General features: G+C 34.9%; 1 protein-coding gene across 6 annotated transcripts; it reads left to right on the plus strand.

Moving 5' to 3' along the window:
* Positions 1-661: 661 nt before the first annotated feature.
* LOC114277570 (sugar transporter ERD6-like 5) lies at positions 662-16,309 on the plus strand. 6 transcript variants are annotated; one of them, XR_014330300.1, is made up of 19 exons: positions 662-1,076; positions 9,169-9,231; positions 9,573-9,662; positions 9,808-9,867; positions 10,338-10,403; positions 10,795-10,860; positions 10,938-11,013; positions 11,091-11,155; positions 11,637-11,729; positions 11,910-11,990; positions 12,078-12,162; positions 12,925-12,968; positions 13,047-13,109; positions 13,195-13,254; positions 13,343-13,401; positions 14,489-14,548; positions 15,109-15,223; positions 15,320-15,568; positions 16,147-16,309. XR_014330300.1 is itself a non-coding variant. In XM_028219473.2 (18 exons), exons 1-18 carry the CDS (start codon positions 897-899, stop codon positions 15,448-15,450), a joined length of 1,452 nt encoding a protein of 483 aa, XP_028075274.2. In that variant the 5' UTR covers positions 662-896; the 3' UTR covers positions 15,451-15,698. The 6 variants fall into 6 exon arrangements, 2 of the variants coding, with proteins under 2 accessions (XP_028075274.2, XP_082726224.1); XR_014330297.1 differs by having other exon boundaries at positions 13,348-13,401; XR_014330299.1 differs by lacking the exon at positions 16,147-16,309 and having other exon boundaries at positions 15,320-15,698.
* The last annotated feature ends 850 nt before the right edge of the window (positions 16,310-17,159 follow it).

Genomic DNA, 17,159 nt, shown 5'->3' on the forward strand with positions numbered 1-17,159 from the left:
TAATATTATTAAAAATTATTAATTAATTTATTAATAAAAAAAATTATTTTATTATGTGATTAGAAATTTGAAGGAACATCATGTCATTTTTAAAATTAGAGGAATAATTTATAATTTAAACAAATCTCAAAGAGTATATTTATAAAAAAATAAAAATAAAAAAGTAAACCAATCAACACATAGAAGTATGAGTGCTTAAAGATCAGATTAGGTTGAGTGACCTCTTGTTTAAACGTAAGTAGATTTAGAAAAATCAATCTATATTTGTCGACTTAGTTAGCGGATGCGAATTAAACTGATTGAAGAGTGGATGCGAATTGATTTAACATTTGGACTTTACTATTTTGAGCATTTTTTTGGAACTATTTTCTAATAATTTTGTACTATTTTGGATTCAAAAATTTTTAATTTTCATTTTTCATAATAAAAATAAGACTCAGCATTCGTATGGTATAAATAACAAATATAATTACTAAAAAAAAAAATTTAATACACAAAACATAAAAGTGTGACGTAACTTTTTTAAAAATGTTAGTGAATCGGATTAGATCGGAAAACTCCTTCCACCGTCTTCTCAAACATAAATAGATTGCAAAAAATATATCCACGGTTAGTCAACTCAAACTATTAAAACTGTTTAATTTTGACGAATCCAATAGATGATGATCACCCACGTAACCAAACTCCACTTCACTCACTCTCTCCACATTGTTTTAGGCCCCCCCCCCCCCCCCCCCCAAAAAAAAAAAAAAAAAAAAAAACCAAACAAACCGTAAAATAATTTTTTAAATAATAATAATAATAATAATAATAATTTCTCAAACAGACAACTCTTGAGACCAGTCAAACCCAAATCATTCTTCATCTTCATCTTCATCTTCATCATCTCCTGTTGTATGTACACACACGCTTTTATGGAGAGGGAAGGCATGGTAGGTGGACAAACATCGATTCCTCTGCTTAACAGAGAAAACCCAGATCATGGTGCTTCATCATCTTCATCCTCTGCGGCCACACCTGTACTTTTATTCAGCACTTTCGTTGCCGTCTGTGGTTCTTATGTCTTTGGCTCTGCTGTAAGTTCCATTTTTCTCCTACTGCCAAAATTTATGATCGATTCCACTCAATTCATACATAAGCTTGTGTAAAGTTCAGCAATTAGGCATATTGATTTTTAATCTGGCCAAAAAAATTTAAAAAAAAATTTGTACAGAGAAAGGGCTCACTTTTGAATCATAGGGATATCCATTTATGTTTTCAATACAAATGTTGAGTGCAAAGTTGACACTACCTCTTTTTGTGCTTAGTTAGCTTAAAATAAACCCACAAATATGCAATGGTTTTTTTTAGGGAAAATAACAAATAGATAACAAATCAGTGCTACTTTTGAAAAATAATTTACAGATTCATAGAAAACCTTATGACTTTAATCATTACGGTTTGTAAACGTGTATTATAAATCTGTAATTATATTTCAGAAGTACCGCTGAATTATAATTTTCCTTTTTTTTTTAAGTGACTTGAGTGGCTTTTTAGTGGGAATTGTTAGAAATGGCTTTTGTATAATCTTATTTTTGTCAACTTTGAACATTAATTAAGATGGGACCCAAATGTTGTTTTTAACGTTTCTAAGTGGGTTTATGTTTAATGTCGCATAGTGAATAAATTCATGTATTTGATTGCTCAAAATTATTTCTGGATGAATGAGAATTCAACACGTATTTTCGGGTTCGTGAAACTAGTTTTTTGGTAGGTTTCCTACACATTTGTAAAATGTGCTTGTCTCACATTGGAAAGGCTTGAGGCTTTGAATGGGTTTATATACCTTAACTTTGGATACTTGGGATGGGCCCCAAGGCGTATCCAAATTTGTGAAAGGATGAGATTATTGGTGAAGTGGGCTAGACCCATTGAACCCAAATTAAAACCACACGCGCGCCGCCGTTGTCCATCCAGTCGGGCTGGCTGGGCGCGGCTGCATGGTGTGAGGTTGGGTTGGGCTAGTCCGACCCAATATTTATCTTTTTGGGCCAAAAAGTTTTGCAATTTATTTTTTATTTTTAATTTTGGTTTCAAAATTGAAAATAAATTGGTCAAAAAATTTTTCTTCACCCAAACAGGTCCCTAACAGGTTCATACCACCCGAACAGGTTCAGAACAGTCAAAAACAGGTTCACACCTGTTGAATTCAACTGTTTATCTGTTCAAACAAATTGGTACTTGTTTAATCTGTCTGAACAAGTTTTCCACCTGTTCGAACAACCACCTTTCCTCCTATAAAAAGCCAGCCTTCCAGCAATTCAGAACATACATTTTTTCCCCTAGATTTTCATCTCTCTTCTCTCCTTTCCGTTTTCCTATTTTCTGCATTTATTCTGCATTTAATTTAGGAAAAGAAAGAGAGAGTTTTAGCAAAGTTTTAGTTCGCCAGACTTGATTTTATAGTGCTATAAAATCAAGTGTTAGTCGTTGAATCCTGGGAAGTAGACGTCGGTAAAACTCGAAGCACCGGAGCGAGGGCGAAATCTACTTTAAAGAGATTGTGTCCAACACAAGCCTCGACATTAATTTTTGTAAGCATTTAATTCGAAAAATAATTTATATAATTATTTTTTGAATTATTTTATTTTATTATTTATTTACTTTATACATTTAATTTACACACACACACACACACCTTTGTGGGTACAACAATCTTAAAGTAGATTTTTTTTTATTTATTTATTTCTACGATAGACAGACAAATATTTTGTTTTGGAAAATTAAATAGTAGTAATATACTGTTTAATTTCTTAAATAGTAGTAATATACTATTTAATGATTTCTTTGATAACATAGTAGTAATATACTATTTATTATTGAAATTTTGTTACAAAAAATTATTCTGTTTATTTTATGTGTAAATTCTTTTGTATATAAATTTGTGATTGGGGTATTTTTTTTATTTCCTCAGAATTATGACAACAGAAATAAACAATACTGAGACTGTTATTATTCCGACCCCCATACCTGTTGTGCTAGTGATGACTCCGGTAGTACCGGTAAATCATGGGGAGAAACCAAAAAAATTCAATGGCGATGATTTTAAAAGATGGAAGCAAAAAATGATATTTTATCTTACGACATTGAATTTGACTTGCTTCACTCATGAAAAGGCACTGGCACTGAATGAGGGAGAAACTGACCGGCAAGTGGTTGCCTCAGTCGATGCATGGAAACATGGTGATTTTTTGTGTCGGAATTATATCCTCAATGGGTTGGACAATACACTGTACAATGTGTATAGTGTCAAAAGCACTGTTAAAGAACTGTGGGAATCACTAGATCATAAATATAAGACACAGGACGCTGGTACAAAGAAATTTGTTGTCGGCCATTTTCTGGATTTTAAATTGATGGATTCCAAGATGGTTATTAGTCAGGTTCAAGATCTCCAATTAATTCTCCATGACATACATGCGGAAAGGATGGTTCTCAGTGAATCTTTTCAGGTTGCGGCAATCATTGAAAAATTGTCACCATCTTGGAAAGAATTCAAAAATTATCTAAAGCATAAGCGTAAGGAGATGAAATTGGAGGAATTAATAGTGCGGCTCTGAATTGAGGAAGACAACCGTGGTTTTGACAAGAAGTCAGGAAACCATGTCATGCAGGCTAAAGCAAATGTTATGGAATGTGAACATGGGTCAAAGTTCAACAACAAGAAGTGGAAGCATGATGGCAATGGTCCCAAACAAGGATCCACTAGTAAGATCAACAAAAGGATCAACAACGGGTTCAACAAGAGGTTCAAAGGGAAGTGTTTTGTGTGCGGCAAAGATGGACATCGCGCTAAGGATTGTCACGTTCGCAAAGACGGAGGAAGTTCGACCAAAAAGCCAGCACAAGCCAACCTAGCCGAAGATTTTTATCTTTTCGATGGAGTGGCAGACATCAATCTTGTTGCAGTAGTCTCTAAAGCAAACTTGGTGGGGCAATCCCAAGGAGTGGTGGGTGGATACTGGAGCAACCCACCATATCTGTGCAGATAAAAAGATGTTCACAACCTACAAAGTGGTGGAAAATGGGGAACAACTTTTTATGGGAAACTCTTCTACTTCAACCGTAGAAGGACAAGGAAAGATCATGCTAAAAATGACCTCGGGAAAAGAACTCACTCTTAACAATGTACTCCATGTGCCAGAAATTCGCAAAAATTTGATTTATGGGCCATTGTTAGTCAAGAATGGATTTAAATTAGTCTTTGAATATGATAAAGTTGCATTCTTCAAGAGTGGAATGTATGTGGGGCGAGGATACATGAGTGATGGGCTTTTTAAGCTGAATGTAATAACTGTTGTACCTAATTTGGCTTTTAATAATAATAACACATTTTCTGTTTATATTGCTGAGTTTTCTTTTTTATGGCATGGTAGATTAGAATATTGTTAATTTTAATTCTTTGCGTAGACTTGTTGCTTTAGAATGTTTACCAAACTTAGAATTGGATTCTAATCATAAATGTGAGATTTGTATTGAGGCAAAAGTCACTATGGTATCATTTAATAAAGTTGAAAGAAGTATTGAATCTCTAAGTTTAATTCACACAGATATCTGTGATTTAAAATTTGTTCAAACTAGAGGAGGGAAGAAGTATTTTATTACTTTTATTGATGATTGCACTCAATATTGCTATGTTTACTTATTGAGAAGTAAAGATGAAGCCGTAGAAGCTTTTAGGCAATATAAACTTGAGGTTGAAAATCACTTGGCAGAACTATTAAGATAGCGAGGAGTGACAGAAGTGGTGAGTATAATGCACCATTTGAAGAATTTTGTTCTGAACATGGTATCATTTACCAAACCACTGCACCCTATTCTCCTCAATTAAATGGAGTTGATGAGAGAAAGAATTGAACTCTTAAAGAGATGATGAATGCCATGTTGATTAGTTCAGGGTACCTCAGAACTTGTTGGGGGGGCAATTTTGTCTACTAACTTTATCCTTAACAGCGTACCCCACAAAAAACTCAATCAAACACCTTATGAGTTATGGAAAGGTCGACGACCTACTTATAATTACCTCAAAGTGTAGGGGTGTTTGGCTAAGGTGGCAGTCCCTAGTCCCAAAACGTTTAGATAGGACCAAAGAACGTTGATTGTGTGTTCATTGGTTATGCCAATAATAGTAGTGCATATAGATTTTTAGTTCATAGATCTGAAAATTCGGATATGCATGTAAACACTATTATTGAGTCAAGAAATGCGTCGTTTTTTGAACATATTTTTCCTAATAAGGAAACTAAAGAGAAAAGTTCAAATAAAAGAACTTTTGATACTGCTATGGGTAGCAGTGAAGACCATAATGATAATGAATCCGATGAACCTAGACGTAGCAAGAGGGCTAGAATCTTTAAATCATTTGGTCCAGATTTTCTGACATAATTGTTAGAAAATGAGCCTCAAAACTTCAAGGAAGCAATGTCAAGTCCTGAAGCTCCGTTGTGGAGAGAGGCTGTGAATAGTGAATTGAATCAATACTGCAAAATCATACTTGGGAACTGATGGATCTTCCACCAGGATGTAAACCTCTTGGATATAAGTGGATATTCAAGAGAAAAATGAAAGCAGATGGTTCAATAGATAAATACAAGGCTAGGCTTGTTGTTAAGGGGTACAGGCAGAAGGAAGGCCTTGATTATTTTGACACCTATATACTATTGACAAGAATAACATCTATTCGCATGTTGTTGGCGATTGCAGTTTTGTATAATCTAGAAATACATCAAATAGATGTTAAAACAGTTTTTTTGAATGGCGAGTTAGATGAGGAAATCTGTATGGAACAATCAGATGGGTTTCAAGTTCCCTGCCAAGAGAAAAAAGTTTGTAAACTTGTCAAATCCCTTTATGGATTAAAACAAGCTCTAAAACAATGGCATGGAAAATTTGATCACGCTATTCTTTCGGATGGTTTTAAGATAAACAAATGTGACAAATGCATCTATATTACAAGCACAGACAAAGGCTGTGTCATAGTTGGTCTTTATGTGGATGACATGCTCATTATTGGAAGCAATAATGACATGATTAAATCTACAAAGAAAATATTGAACAAAAAGTTTGACATGAAAGATTTGGGAGTAGCAGATGTAATTCTAGGAATAAAGATTACTAGAACATCTGGAGGATATGCTTTATCTCTGTCTCACTATGTTGAGAAGATTCTGGAGAAATTTGGAAAGCATGACGACTGTCCTGCTTAGACACCTATTGACATTAGTCTTCATTTGTCAAAAAATACAGGTGCAGGCATATCACAATTAGTGTACTCTCGGATAATCGGAAGCTTGATGTACTTAATGAATTGCACTAGGCCAGATATAGCCTATGCTGTAAGCAAATTGCGTAGGTACACAAGTAATCTGGGGTTCGATCATTGGAAAGCAGTAATTAGGGTACTTAGGTATCTAAGACATACCCAGAATTCTGGCGTACATTATACCAAATATCTAGCAGTACTCGAGGGGTATAGCGATGCAAATTGGATATCAGATACTAAAGACTCAAAATCCACTAGTGGATACGTCTTTGCCCTAGGAGGTGCTGCAGTCACTTAGAAATCTTCTAAGCAGACATGCATAACTAGGTCGACAATAGAATATGAGTTTGTCGCATTAAATAAAACAGGAGAAGAAGCAGAATGGCTTCGTAATTTCTTAGAAGACATTCCAATGTGGCCTAAACCTGTGCCAGCTATATGCATTCACTGTGATGGTGAAGCAGCAATAGGACGGGCATAGAATCATATGTATAACGGTAAGTCTCGACACATTCGTCGAAGACATAATTCCATTAGGCATTTGCTCTCACATGGAATAATTTCCATAGAATATGTAAAGTCAAAGGAGAATATTGCGGATCCATCGACTAAAAGGCTAGCCAGAGAGCAAGTGTACCATTTATCGAGGGGAATGGGATTGAAGCCTATGACTTAAAAGTCGCCAAAATGACAACCCAACCTAGTTGACTGGAGATCCTAAGATCTGGGTTCAAAGGGACAATCGAGTTATGGATGACTTCATGTATCACTGAGGAGGTTTACTCCTACCCATTTCTATGATAAGAAGTGTGATACCTACAGCGTTAGTAGGATGAGCTTTGCTTTTAATGATTCTTATAGTTTGGACATCCAAGTGGGGTATAGTAGGATACTCTTAATAAGAAGTCACCAATATGAGTATGAACTAGGCCGGTTCTGTGAGAATTGAGAAGGCTAAATTCTCTAGAGCACTCGTGAATTACTAGGCGTTGTTCAGGGCCAAAATGAACATAACCGTAAGAACCAAACTGTGTCTGCGAATACACTATGTGTAGTCTATTGTCTTGGCTTACACAAACAGCTAAACAGTTCAAGGTATTGCGTCCACTGATTAGCCAGTAAGTCTAATAGGCTTTCGCTAGAGGAGGTTCAAAACCAAAAGTTACCTATCTCGATGTGGTATATCTTCTTAAGCTACCTATCTTGTTGCATGTCCGTTATCGTGAATTCCATTCATGTGGGGGATTGTTGGAAAATGGCTTTTGTATAACCTTATTTTTTGCTAAATTTGAGCATTAATTAAGGTGGGACCCAAATGTTATTTTTAACGTTTCTAAGTGGGTTCATGTTTAATGCCGCATAGTGAATAAATTCATGTATTTGGTTGCTCAAAATTATTTCCGGATGAATGAGAATTCAACGTGCATTTTCAGGTTCTTGGAACTAGGTTTTTGGTGGGTTTCCTACACATTTGTGAAATGTGCTTGTCCTACATTGGAAAGGCTTGAGGTTTTGAATGGGTTTATATACCTTAGTTTGGGATACTTGGGATGGACCCTAAGGGGTACCCAAGTTTGTGGAAGAGTGAGATTATGAGTGAAGTGGGCTAGACCCATTGGACCCAAAATTAAAACCACACGCGCGCACCGCCGTCCATCCGGTCGGTCTGGCGAGTTGGGCTGGGCCTGGGCACGAGTGTGTGGTGTGAGGTTGAGTTGGGCTAGTCCGGCCCAATGCTTATCTTTTTCGGCCAAAACTTTTGTAATTTATTTTTTATTTTTAATTTTGGTTTCAAAATTCAAAATAAATTGGTCCAGAATTTTTTCTTCACCCAAACAAGTCCCGAACAGGTTCAGAAGGGTCAAAAACAGGTTCACACCTGTTGAATTCAACTGTTTATCTGTTCAAACAGATTGGTACTTGTTCAATCTATCTAAACAAGTTTTTCACCTGTTCGAACAACCATCTTTCCTCTTATAAAAAGCCAGCCTTCCAGCAATTCAGAACATACATTTTTTCCCCTAGATTTTCGTCTCTCTTCTCCCCTTTCCGTCTTCCTATTTTCTGCATTTATTCTGCATTTAATTTAGGAAAAGAAATAGAGAGTTTCAGGAAAGTTTTGGTTCGCCAAACTTGATTTTATAGTGTTGTAAAATCAAGTGTTAGTCATTGCATCCTGGGAAGTAGACGCCGGTAAAACTCAAAGCACCGGACCGAGGGCGAAATTTACTTTAAGGAGATTGTGTCCAACACAAGTCTCGACATTAATTTCTATATGCATTTAATAAAGGAAAATAATTTATATAATTATTTTCTGAATTATTTTATTTTATTGTTTATTTACTTTATACATTTAATTTACACACACACGCACCTTTGTAGGTACAACAAGAACAAGAGTAGCAAAATAACATTTAAGCAACTTGGGCTTATAAGCCTGGCCATGTATATGAGATTAGGCCTTATTGGGAAGTTGAAGTTTTTAGCCAAAAAGTAACTAAAAAGCCAAAATGCTAAAAAGTCATATAAAAAATGGATTATCTCTACTTTTTACATGTTTTTTTTGTAAAACAATAAAAAGTTATTTCCAAACACTTCATGTACTTTCATCTCATATTTTAGCCAAAATGCCACTAAGAAAACCACTTTCCAAACGAACTCTCAGTAGATATTGTTGTCTCGCTCTAATCCAATGATGTAGTTTTTAGTACTGCAATATATGACTTTTGGTGATACTATCATGTAAACTTCTCTTCTTAGCACCACCAGAGTGTTTCACTATTCAACTTGAATTTTTTAGACTAAAAGAAGGCCGGAATCATTTAATTAAATGCCAACTACACTAATGCTTGATGTCTGATATGCAGGTCGGATTTTCGTCACCTACTCAGTCTGAAATCATGGAGGACCTTGGCCTCTCTTTGGCAGAGGTTAGTCTTATAATTGGATGTAAATGGTTATATAACTTGTGTGTTTCCATAGAATCATGATATACAATACTATTTGTTGATTTTTTTTTCCTGTATAAATTTTATGTTCCATTTTGTATATAATTTGGACCACAGATTCTCCACTTGTATCAGGATGTATAATTAACTTCCAAGGCTAGAAAATATTAGTTGTGGCTTGTTACAAATGTTTGGCTAATGCAATACAAACCAAAACTTATTATTATTAGGAATTAGTTACAAATTCGTAACTAGGATATTTTTGGCTATATATCGACTCTTCTCCATTTTGTTTTATATTCCCTCTTGGTGCCATTTTGCAGTATTCAGTTTTTGGTTCAATAATGACTGTTGGAGCAATGCTGGGTGCAGTAATGAGTGGGAAGCTTGCAGATCTCTTCGGCCGGAGGGGTGTAAGTTTTCCTATTACTTTGTGGAGTTTAATTATTGATAGACACGATAAAAAATTAATTTAATTAGTGTGCCAATTACTGAATTCTTGTTAATTTTGTTACTTCTCAAAAAAAAATATTGTTTATTTTGTTTGTTTTTATGTAGACATTGGGATTCTCAGACATATTCTGCATCATAGGGTGGCTTGCGATGGCGTTATCAGAGGTTTCTTGTCTCAGCTTTCTTTTGATTGGCTTATGTTTCATTTGATTACAATGAAGAAATTTTAATGCTTTAACTTTTTATATTTTGATCGACACATGGAATGGAGCATTAGGTTTGTAGAGGAAGCAACTTCACAAACAACGACATCATATTATACTTCATGAGATAGCTTCTATTAACTAGCTTCTATTTATTGGATGTCCCTGAAGTAACTGTTCACTGGCTTACATGCGAAGATGTTTGAAATAGGATATTGGCAATCTTTTTGGTCATTGTGCTTTTTTTTTTATGGTTTGTTCTTCTTTCTTGGGGCCATATGCTGCATTGGAGAAAATGCTTTTTCAGAGTTGCTTTTGTTGTATCTTTAACTGGAATTTAGGTTAAATGATCACACATATGTACATATCTAGGTAGTTGTACATTTATATTTTTTAGATTGTACACTATTAATTGTTCAATGATTGTCACAGCGTGCTTGGTGCCTTGACCTTGGAAGACTTTCTCTGGGATATGGAATTGGGCTTCTTTCATACGTGGTAATGCTCCAAGATTGCATTTCATATTTGACTACTTTTAAACATTTAGGCTATGTTTGTTTGGGGTGATTAGGTCATGGGATTGAATTATATATCCCGATAACAGCCCCCCAGGCTGTATATACACAAAATGGTGGGATTAAGGGAGATACTGATTAAGGGGTTAAAAGACCAAAATACCCTCAAACCATTGTTATTACACTATGTAGGCCATGTCACGTCTAGTGGCTTGGATATGATATATGTAATCCTAAACAATTGGTAATCACAAAACTATGAACTTTTTTTTTGTTGATAAATAACTATTAGTCCCATGACTAACAGTCCCATGTAATCCAATCAAACGAAACAAACATGACCTTAAGGTATTTGTATTCCCAATTCTAAACAGGTACCAGTATATATAGCAGAAATAACCCCAAGGGATATTCGAGGAACATTCACAACTGCCCATCAGGTAATTCATAACTCTTATAAATTTGGAGCTTAGTCTATATCCATGCCACGCACACATATATCTTTCTGATTCTACAGTTCCTGGATTCTTGTGGTGTATCAATAATGTATCTCATTGGAACCATCATCACCTGGCGCATCTTGGCTGCAATTGGTAACTTTGTTTTGCTTACTGTTTTCATTTATTGGAAGGTTGTTCAGTAGAATTGCTTCTAATTGATATCATTTCAGGAATTATTCCATGCTTAATTCAGTTTGTCGGTCTATTCTTTATTCCAGAGTCTCCAAGGTGGTTGGTGAGTTCATTTAAAATTTAGTCGGTAGTAGATGTTTTTGTGGTGGTTTTGTGCTAATTAAAATTTTGCATACTCCTGAATTCCTTTGTTGTTGCTTTCACATGACACCTTTAAATCAACAATGTGCTATAACCACATTTAAGAACTACAGTATTGCACTTTTCACCATGAGATCCTCTGATATTCATCGTTGTTAGAATTGTGCAATTCATGATTTGATTCGTACAATTCAACACGAGTTTCAACCAAAAGGATTTGAATCGTGTTGTTGATTGGAAATTTGAGTGGATTGTCCGATTCAATTTGCGATTCATTGAGATTCACTACAATTCACTGAGATTCATTTATGTTCTTGTTTTTTATTTGCATAATGTGTGAAATACTCTCTTTTTTTGTCTCCATCAAGAAATAAAAAGAGATAAATGTTATATAGAATAAAAGCATCCATTGACGTTCTCAATGATGGTATAACTCTCTGCAGGCAAAGAATTATCGATGGTCAGATTGTGAAGCTGCATTACAGCGCCTAAGGGGAGAGAGTGCAAATATTTCTGAAGAAGCTACTGAAATTAGAGTATCTTTTTGACCTCATAGGTTCATTCAAGTGTAAATTTTCTTTTTCCATTTGTTTGTCCTTTTTATTGGTAAAATGTCCATTGTCTAGTTTATTGAACTGAGTTTTAATTTATAATTCTTTTGTTTACTTTTCCCTAATGTTTTTGAAAAATATGACCTTGCTTTTAATGCTTTACAGGTTTATACAGAAAACCTTCAACAGTTCTCGGAAGCTAAAATATTTGATTTGTTTCAGCGGAAATATGCTCACTCCCTCATTGTGAGCCTTCTAAAAAACCTAGCCTGTGGCATGTCCCCTCTTTCATGACTTCAAAAATCATATTATGGGCTGCTCATTTTTATCTAGGTTGGAGTTGGACTAATGGCATTGCAACAATTTGGAGGGATCAATGGGATTGTATACTATGCGAGTGCTATTTTCGAATCAGCAGGTTAATAAAACTACTCAAGTAATAGTTCCTATCTAAAAAGTATGGACACTTTTAGGCCACTTTTGTTTGGCGGATTATGTTGGATGGGATTACAAGTATAGTGGGATTGAATGAGTAGATTAGTAATATGGTGATATTAAGTTGGAAATGTAAGATAAATGTGTTTGTTTGTGAAGTAATGTGGTGGTATTAATTGATTGGGATTAAACCTATGAAATTCCATAATTACCCTTCTTCTATTATTGTAGACATATAGGCTAAGGGGTAAAATAGTCTTATACCCATTAATCCCATAGGATTGCATCTCAATCCCATGTGTTTCCAAGCTTTGCTAATCCCCCTATAGTGTAGGTTTACTACTCCAAGAGGAATACTAATTCCCCCCACACATTTCCTAGCCAAACATGACATGAGTGGAGTCCACCTCACTCATACTCCAACCCCCCTTTCCAAACCTCTAATCAACCATGAGGTGGTGTGGCGTCTCAGACACTGCCACGACATGATACTCAGACACTTCCCACCACCTACTGGACAGATGTCCAACAATTTTAAATTTTTTTCTTAAATATTCATATATATGACATATAATAATTTCCTATGCTTATACATGCCAGATAATAAATATAAAATTATATATTTTGTGTGTCCCTCGTGTCCTACTTTTTTGAAAATTTTCATGCCGGCACGTCTGTACTTCTGAAGTTATTATTAATGGGAAGGAAAAGTGAAGAGAACAAATGAGTGTCTGGTTTGATGTAGGTTTTTCAAGCAGAATTGGGACTATAGCGATGGTGGTTGTTCAGGTTTTTCGACTCTCTACCTGTGATTTTATTTGGCAATTCTTCTTTGCACATTCATGAGATATTGTAAATGTTCTTCAGGTTCCTGCGACGTTGATTGGTGCCCTCTTAATGGATAAATCTGGACGAAGACTGCTCCTAGTGGTATGAAGGGGAAGTTGCTTTTGTAAGTTTGAAAATTAAATTTTGTTGCATAAAATGCGCACATGAAATTCTACTTCCTTTACAGATTTCTGCAGGAGGAACGTGCTTGGGCTGCTTCCTCGTTGGATTGTCTTTCCTGTTGCAGGTTTCTTCTAGCACTAATCTAATTTTTTTGTTTTGCCTATCATTTTTAAATTAAGTATGGTCATTTCACTAAGAAGTAAACTCTTAAGAACAGGACCTTGAATTGTGGAAGGAGCTCACTCCAAGCTTGGCACTGGTTGGTGTACTGGTAATGCAATTTGATCCATTGGCAGTCATTTCTCTCTGTCATATATATATATATATATTTTTCTAGATAAAAGTGTAGGAGGGGCCGAGGAGTGTGTGGCAACCGTCCTTGGGTGTGACCATAGGAGCCCAGGAGGGGCCTAGATGGGCCTGCAAAATGCGGGGGTCTGTTGGTGCTCCCTCAAAATGGGCTTGAGCCATACCGAGCCATAGTGGCAAGGAGGGCATGAGTCTTGTGCCACCACTGAGTAATATAAAAAGAGCTGTTATTTGGACTTTTGAAGCATTTGGTGGTTGTTGTTGTCATCTAAATTCAATTTCTTTGCTGCTTCTCTATTGATCAAAAGTGGGTCTAAAGGAAGTACCCTACATTGTATGCCTACTGTAGTCTTTTCTTTCTATTGAATTCTCATACAATGGGGGCTTGATTAACGCATATTTGAAATGATCACTAGTATTACCTTTCTAAGGGTGTTCACAGATTGGATTGATTCGGTTTCAAAATAAGCCAGGGACCGAACTAGTCCTTAGGTTCTAGAAAAATTGGAACCGCAACGTAACTGTTGAGCCTATGTAATTGGGCACCGAACCATAGAAACTAGTTTGGTTTCGTTCGGTTCTTGAAATTTTATATAATAGGAGATAATGTATATATTTTATAATAGAAAACAAACTAACAATAACCAGTATAGTTGAGTTGGTTGATGCTTGCTAGCGTCTTTTTTCCTTTTCTTCAAAAACAGAAATATTTAAAAATAATAAACAAATAAATCATGGTTTGGTTTGGTTTGGTTTAGAACCATAGCTGAAGCCTTAAAACCGCGAATCGAACCATTTGAATGGTTCAACCATTTTTGAAAACAAAACTAGAACCAAAGCTACTAAAAATCTTACCAAACTGGTTGTTTGGACCATATTGGGTCGGTTTACCAGTTCCACTTGTTTTTTTTCAAACACGGCTATACCTTTCATTCTTAGAAGAGCATGATTGGTAGTACAAGCAATTGTTTTACCCAATGCTTTTGTATATTTCAGCTGAAATTGTTATAGTGAATCCTATATTTTGATGTGATTGAATCTTCAATCAGGTGTTTAAAGGATCTTTCTCACTGGGCATGGCGGGAATTCCATGGATTATAATGTCAGAGGTAAGTATTTGAGCTTCATTTGGTACACATCTTTATGCTAGCTTCTTTCTTTCTCTTCTTTTTGTTTTTTTTTTGTTTTTTTTTCAAAAGAAAAAACCAACATGTTTGGCACACTGCTGGCATTAAAATTTTCTAATAGTTTTTTCAGGCAACCGTGTTTGGCAGCATTGCTAGTTTTTTTACTTTTTAATACAAAATGACAAATATGCCCTTGATAAGAATGGCATTTTCTCAATTGTTATGTGCAGAATGGTAATAACGGATACACCCCGTGGGCTGCACAAATTAAGAACCCCCCTCCCCCCTCCCCAAAAAAAATAAAATAAAATAAAATAAAATAAAAATAAATAAAAATGGGGCATATTATCGACTTTTTTTGGTCCAAATGAAGCGGGTTTTGCTTTTTGGGCTAAAAAGGGTGAAAAACTGAGCTTATGGCGTCTTAATGAGGCTAATTAAGCTGAAATTTTGCATCATTGAATCTTAAAATTGAGATCCAAACAAACTGAAACTAATTTTTTTTTTTTTTTTTTTAAATTGTTATTATATTTTGATTTCAGATATTTCCTATAAACGTGAAAGGTCTGGCTGGAAGCCTCATAACAGTAGTTAACTGGCTCGGCACTTGGATTGTTACATATGCCTTCAACTTCTTGATGAACTGCAGCTCAGAAGGTAAGAAGTCTAATTCATTTTCCTTCTCTCTCTCTCTCTCTCTCTCTCATTATATAGTCTGCTCTATAACATTTTTTTATTTTTTATTTTTTTTAGGAACATTTTTCGCATTCTCAGGCGTATGTGGTTTAACCGTTTGGTTTGTTGTGAAGCTGGTTCCAGAGACCAAAGGACTTACTCTGGAAGAAATTCAAACTGCTATGTATCCATCTACAACAAAAATATAGGCCTGGCTTGCTTGCTTGCTTATCCTGAGATTTCTAGAGTCCAAAGCAGATAATCAACCGATAAATTTCTGGGCCTTTTACATTTTTTTTTTTCATTAAATGAAAAAAAGGTTTGAAGGTAAAGACAATGGCCTTGTTTGGTTTGTGTTTCTCAAAAAATTTTGGAAAAAATTCTCTAAGTATCGCTTGATTATCGCTCTTCTTATATTTTTAGAAATAAATAAATCAATTTAATCATACTTGTGTAATTTAGTTTTTTTGCAAAATGATTTTCAATGGATAACAATGTTAATTATTTTAAATAGGCCTTTCAATTTTTTTAATGAGTCAATTTATTTTAAATTAGTTTAGGCCGTTCTTAATTTTTTTTAAACTTAAAACATACTTAATATATTACACTAAATTATAATAAGGGGGTCTTTTTTTGGATCTATTGTCAATAGATAAAAATGTTAATTTTTTGAATGGGCCTTTCAAATTTTGAATGGATCAATTTATTTTAAGTTAGTTTGGATTTTTTTCATTTTTTTTTTAGATTTGAAACATATTTAATATATTACACTAAATTTTAATAGGAGGAAATTTTTTTTAAATCTAGTTTAAAAAATCTTAAGCCATGACTTGGTGGACTTATGCTCAGGCCGGCCTGCTTGCTTGGAAATGAAAATGATTGTTCTTACAACACTTCTATTGCAGGCAATTTTATATAGAATGTCCACAAGGGAAAGACACCCGTCAATAAAATTCAAGTAAACATTCCAAGTGTATATAATTAAATCCATACAAATTTCCATCTTAGATGTGAATATTGTGTAATTTGACAAAACTAAATTGGTTAATTATACTTTTCATTCCTGTAGTTTTGACTTAAGTTTCACTTTATTCTTTATAATTTCAATTTGAAGAATTTAGTTTTTACACTTTTAAGGCTAGTCACAATTTGGTCTTTCCATTTAAGTTGGAGGTTAAAATTAGTAATTTTGAGACACTTGTTAATTTTCTAAAGTGTTTATAGATAAAATTTAGACAGAATGATCAAATTGAAATTAATTTATAGTATAAGAATTAAATTGTTTAAATTAAAAGTATAGGATTAAAGTGAAATTTGAATCAAAATTACAGGGACAAAAGTATAATTAAGCCAAACTAGTCAATGTCCGTTTGAGTTTTTGTTGGGCAAATTTTATTTATTTACTTGTTTATTTTATTCTTTTAAGTTTGTCTCAAGTCTTGATTAAACTATTCTAAATGAGAGGATAATTTATAAGTAAATTGGGCCGAGCTGGGTAATGGGCCGTTCTGTGGACCACAGTAAGAAGGGCTGATTAAAAGGGGCTTGTAGTTAGCTCGGTCCCAAAAGAGCCTTGCAGTTAGCTCAGTCACCCCGATTGAAGTGGTAATTAGTTCAGCCCAGTGTTTATTATGGCTTCTTAAGGTTGACCTTGCTATGGTTAGTGCGGTCAGAACTTGCTGTATTTAGCTCGGTCTTTAACGGACACAACTGAGGTATTGGTGAACAAGGGCCGAGCTATGAGTTGCATGTGAAGGCACTGGTTTGAGTATGACAAAGAAGTATTGTTAGCTCGATTGTTTTGTCATACTACCAAGGCAAAACCATCTCACTTGGTTTAAGCAGTGAGGGGGGTGTTGAAGGATAAGCATTATCTTTCTGAAGTGTGATTCATGGGAGGACTCTACATGGAGGAATA

Source organism: Camellia sinensis, chromosome 5 (assembly GCF_055761805.1).
Source record: "Camellia sinensis isolate YWXY chromosome 5, ASM5576180v1, whole genome shotgun sequence".
Lineage (NCBI taxonomy): Eukaryota > Viridiplantae > Streptophyta > Magnoliopsida > Ericales > Theaceae > Camellia > Camellia sinensis.